Source organism: Pollicipes pollicipes, unplaced genomic scaffold, assembly GCF_011947565.3.
Source record: "Pollicipes pollicipes isolate AB1234 unplaced genomic scaffold, Ppol_2.1 Scaffold_7262;HRSCAF=8765_pilon_pilon_pilon, whole genome shotgun sequence".
Taxonomy (NCBI): Eukaryota; Metazoa; Arthropoda; class Thecostraca; order Pollicipedomorpha; family Pollicipedidae; genus Pollicipes; species Pollicipes pollicipes.
Window position 1 is genome coordinate 16,302,252 of NW_023597055.1, and position 4,588 is coordinate 16,306,839.

Consider the following 4,588-nt stretch of genomic DNA (forward strand, 5'->3'; position numbering starts at 1 on the left):
GGATGGAGGCAGTGGCCTACCCAGTAGAACATAAATCAATACCCGTGGCCCTCATTCACACAGATAGCGCCAGAGGAAGTCTTCCGCAGCACCACCAGCGATCCGGTTGCGAGCTGACCCGGCTACAGATCTCCAAAAGAAACAGACCAATAATCTGCTAAGAGCTGGCACGGTGCCAGCCCCGGTCCGATCATTACGATTAGAAGTTTTTTGGGAAATTTGTGTGGCTCGCCATCTCTCATGTGACGCACTAGTTTATCACGTCAGTATTAAGATGGTTTGATGGAATCATTGCCATCAACTGTTACACGCATGGTGATGCGTGTGAAAAGATGCGCTTATTCTTTTTCGGGTGGTAACTACCACGACAGGGGCATGTTGCTCTGGCCAGACTTGATCAGCCTTCACAATTGCAAGAAAACTCGCGAGCTGCTAGAAGAGGCCAGAGTACCGTATGTGTCACTCGACACGAGTCCCCTCGAGGGATTAGTGTCGCTCCACTGCACCCCTGTGCGCCTCAGCTGGCAGCTACGTCCTGTTGAGGACGTCTAGGCATCATTAAAAATAAGGTTATGAGGGAGGCTAGTATGTAGCATCCAACCTTGCTCTGTCGTGCATGGTGCGCCAGGCGAACGCTGACCCGGACCCAAATGTGCAGCGCAAACTGCTGATGCCCGTGCCCAGGTGTGAGCGCTTCCCACAAAGCCGGGGTGATGGAAAAGGTCCACGAGGCATGACATGACCGCAGTTTTTAATATCACGCTTCTGTTGATAATTGTATTGATAAGGTAATGAGCGTGCTTACAGCATGATTACGCATCATATCAGTTCCCAGCACCATCTATTATGCAAGAATCGCCTTTTTAGTTACCAGCGCGCGGCTGCGGGTTCTGACCACTTCAGCTGCGTCATAAAGCTGAGGAATCATTCCCTGTAATTTCAGCCGCTCATCGGGGCAGTACCTTGAGGAACGGGGGGTCCTTGGGCGAGAGCAGGAAGGAGCACGGATGGTGGGGCAGGGGCGGCGGTGGCGTGCGCGGTCCCGGTGCCAGCGAGCTCTCGCGCAGCACCGCCGCCAGCGCCACCTTCGCCTCGAACAGCGCGAACCGCATGGCGATGCAGTTGCGCGGTCCGCTGCCGAACGGTATGTAGGCGCACGGGTGGCGCTTCGCCTTCTCCTCGGGCAGGAAGCGGTCCGGGTCGAAGCGCAGCGGGTCCGGGTAGTGGTCCGGGTCGCGGTGCATGGCGAGGACTGGCATACCGACGATCATGCCGCGCTTGATGAGCAGGTCTGTGCCGGGGAGGACGTAGTCTTTGGTGCAGCAGCGCTCGAGACGCAGTGCCGGCGGGTACAGGCGCAGCGTCTCGGCCAGCACTCGGTCCAGGTAAGTCATCTCCGTGACGGCGTCGTAGGTCAGCCGGCCGTCGTGCTTCGCCAGCACCTCGTCGATCTCACGCTGAACAGCGCTCTGGATGTCGGGGCTGGTGGCCAGCGAGTAGCCGGCGAACGTCAGCAGCGAGGCCGTCGTGTCATAGCCGGCGACGAAGAAGAGGAGCGATTGCGCGACGATGCTGGAGTCGGCGAGGACGCGCTGACCGTCCTTGGTCTTGGTCTCGAGCATGAGCTGCAGGAAGTCACGGGTGGCGGAGCTATGGGTGTCGCGGTGGGCAATGGTACGGCCGACGACGCGCTCGAAGAAGTCGCAAGCGCTCTGCGTGGGGTCCGGCAGGCTGTTGCCTATCCATTTTGGGAACAGCGAAAGCACCAACAGGCGAAGGTTGACGTAACGCGTCGGCGCCTTAAAAAACTGTCCGGCGTGCGCAGCGAATTCAGTGTTGGGGTCTTTGAACGAGTTGCAGTTGACGCCGAAACCGCACGAGGCAATGTTGTCCATGGTGAAACGACCGAAGGCGTCCTTCAGTTGTACCTCCCCATTCGCCGCCATCTCTTCCCGCAAATACCCGGCAAGGTTGACCGCGTTGTCCAGGCAGAGCTGGTGCATGGCCTTGAGCTTGCTGGCAGAGAAGCTGGGCGACAGCACCGTCCGCGCGTCCTTCCATTCCTTCCCACTCAGCATGATGATCATCTTCTCAAACCCCTTGCTGATCGCGAGGTCACGCCGGTCGGTAAAATGTTCGAAGTCCTTGACGGTGATAGCGCGGATTAGGTCCGGATCGCCCACGTAGAGCACCGGCCGGTGCATCTCGAGATAGCCGCAGTACTTTTTGCCGCCTTGCTCGTTGTACAGCCAGCTCTCAAACTCGGAAATTCGGAATTCTCCTCCACTTAAGCTGGCTTGGTTAAAGCCATGCCCGTAGGGAAGTTTGGCCGGGGGGCCGGGCACGCCTCGCGACGTCCAGTAGTCGTAGTCCTTAGTGTAGAAGCGGTAGGCGAAGGCGATGACGGCCACCAGAACAGCCAGCGTCACTGGGCTCAGGACCCAGCCCAACAGCGACCAGAGCAGCGAAAGGAACGCGCTGATCATGATGTCAGAAATGTTGACGTCGACCTGTCTCCACCTCGCACTGTCAGTTTCTGTGTTCGCTTGCTCTCGGGTGTTACTTCGTGGTGACCATCAACTCTGCACCGGCCACCCACTTCACTCGTTTGGGGCTTTCCCCGCCGTTTACTTTTTCGTCCATATACCCCACCTCACCTGCCCTCCAGTCGCCCAGCACCGCTCACTGTTTACCTAAGCACCCGTTCTGTTTGGCACGCGCGCCGAACCGGCCCTGAGTCTTGGTCCAGGCCCGATTGGGCCCTTCTTCGGGGCGGACTGCAGCTAACCTCAGACGTTGGCTGGCCTACGACCACCCGACAGCCGCAGACGTGAGTGTGGTGTCACAGACCGGTGTTGAAGAGTCCTCTGCAGCTATCAGGCACGGATGATAGCCGATAGTGACAGCAGCGTCTCGCAGTGCTGCCGATAAGCCGACTGCTCTCCGAAACATCCGGATGTGTTGGCTGTTTTCCTGAATGGGGCGGCTGGACGGCGAAGAACACCACACAACCACACCCCGACCCGCCCAACTCGCCGGGCACTGCACCAGCCGGCCGACGTCGCCCAAAGCCGTGCGAGCAGTAATGCATTCAGCCTTGGTCCGCTCGAGGCAAAGCCCCTAGTGACGTCATTGGAATCAGCGTCCAAGGTCGTTTACCGCCGGCGGTTTTCAGCGGCGGTTCAAGGGCCGGATCTCGGCGGCGAGGGAGCAAGGAAGACGGGATGATTGAGTGAGCGAGGCGCAAGGGGGGGGGGGGGGGGGGCGGAGGGGGAGGGAAGGAGGCCGGTATCGCATCATAGCAAGAAACGTCACGTCACAAAGCTGCGAGTCGACGAGCCGGCACGTGTCGTGGGGGCAGGGCGTCACGACGGGAACCCTGCATGTTTCATGAGATGTTACGAACCTGAAGAATATAATAGAACAAATGGGAAAAATGTAGAAGAGACAGGAAAAAATAGACATCTGTACTGTACCATAAGAAGGTATCACAAAGCCACCACCCTATGGTCTCTTAAAGAGAAGTTAATGGAAAGAGGGGGTCATATCAACCTTATTTCCCACATTGAATTGAGCTGCTTTGAGGGATATTTGAAACCAAAATATGAGTTTTATTTTTGCTATCAAACTGCATATACAAGAAAGGTGTCTGGCTGTACAATATGGATGCGTGCTGTTTGGCGCTCGGCAATCAAGCGTCTGGAATTCTTTACATATTTTCGGGGCCTTGGCCACTGCCCTCAATCCTGTTTGAGCTTACTAATGCCATTCGGAACTCCCAATGCAAATAGGCGGAAAATTAAGAATTTCTCAACTATATATAGGTAACTGAGCACACAATTGTTATGTTGCGCCATTCCCAATTGTACCCCATAATATCATACAGGTTTGTTGTCTGTTTTATCTTGCTGACGCTGGCACATGCTGCGTCAGTCTGCAAATGCAGGTAGGTCTTTCAAACGACAACAGCTGGATGGGATCAAAAATGCATTGTAGTATATCATGGATTTTCTTGTTGAAGCAACGAAACTACTAGAAAGGCCCGATCCTAGAGAACACTAACGTGGGAATGCGCATGTCTGGCGGTTGGCCGTAGGCTTTTGCTTTTCAATCTCAGCGTTGAAGTTGTAGGCGTACATTTTCATGTCTCGTTGTTCTGCGCGCCACCCGCCCGGGACCGGAGGGGTTCCGCGCACAGAGCGTGGGAACGCGAGCCAGCCGGCCGTGGTCAAGGGCTTCCCTCTCCCCTCCATCACACTCCCCCCGAACCACCCCAAGAACCCCCGCCGCGCAGGCGCCGCCGTCGCCCCAGATGCCGTTTCGAGAGCTGCGCCACGTGGGAACTGGGCCAGTGGGGGACGCGCAGGGCCCGCCCGAGGCGAGAGCGGGCTGGCCTTGCGTCGTCGCCAGCGACACCACGCCCGAGATCTGGCCTAGGGGCACGTCGAGGGACGGACTCTGGCAGCGGAGCATGCCGGCCCGGCGACGGATTGGACGGAGGAGGTGAGGCGGCAAACCGATTGGGTCACGCAAGGCGACGGGGGCGGGTCGACCCGGTTGAAAGGCATCGGAATTTTATAAATTATCA

At 57.2% G+C, this 4,588-nt stretch overlaps 1 protein-coding gene across 1 annotated transcript; it reads right to left on the minus strand.

Moving 5' to 3' along the window:
• Positions 1-763: 763 nt before the first annotated feature.
• On the minus strand, positions 764-3,070 carry LOC119113365 (cytochrome P450 3A31). The gene has a single exon (XM_037237680.1). It carries the CDS (start codon positions 2,484-2,486, stop codon positions 948-950), a length of 1,539 nt encoding a protein of 512 aa, XP_037093575.1. The 5' UTR covers positions 2,487-3,070; the 3' UTR covers positions 764-947.
• Positions 3,071-4,588: the final 1,518 nt, after the last annotated feature.

Bases quoted from the DNA above. Each gene is read 5' to 3' on its own strand.
- LOC119113365 (XM_037237680.1), bottom strand. From the start codon at position 2,486: ATGATCAGCGCGTTCCTTTCGCTGCTCTGGTCGCTGTTGGGCTGGGTC.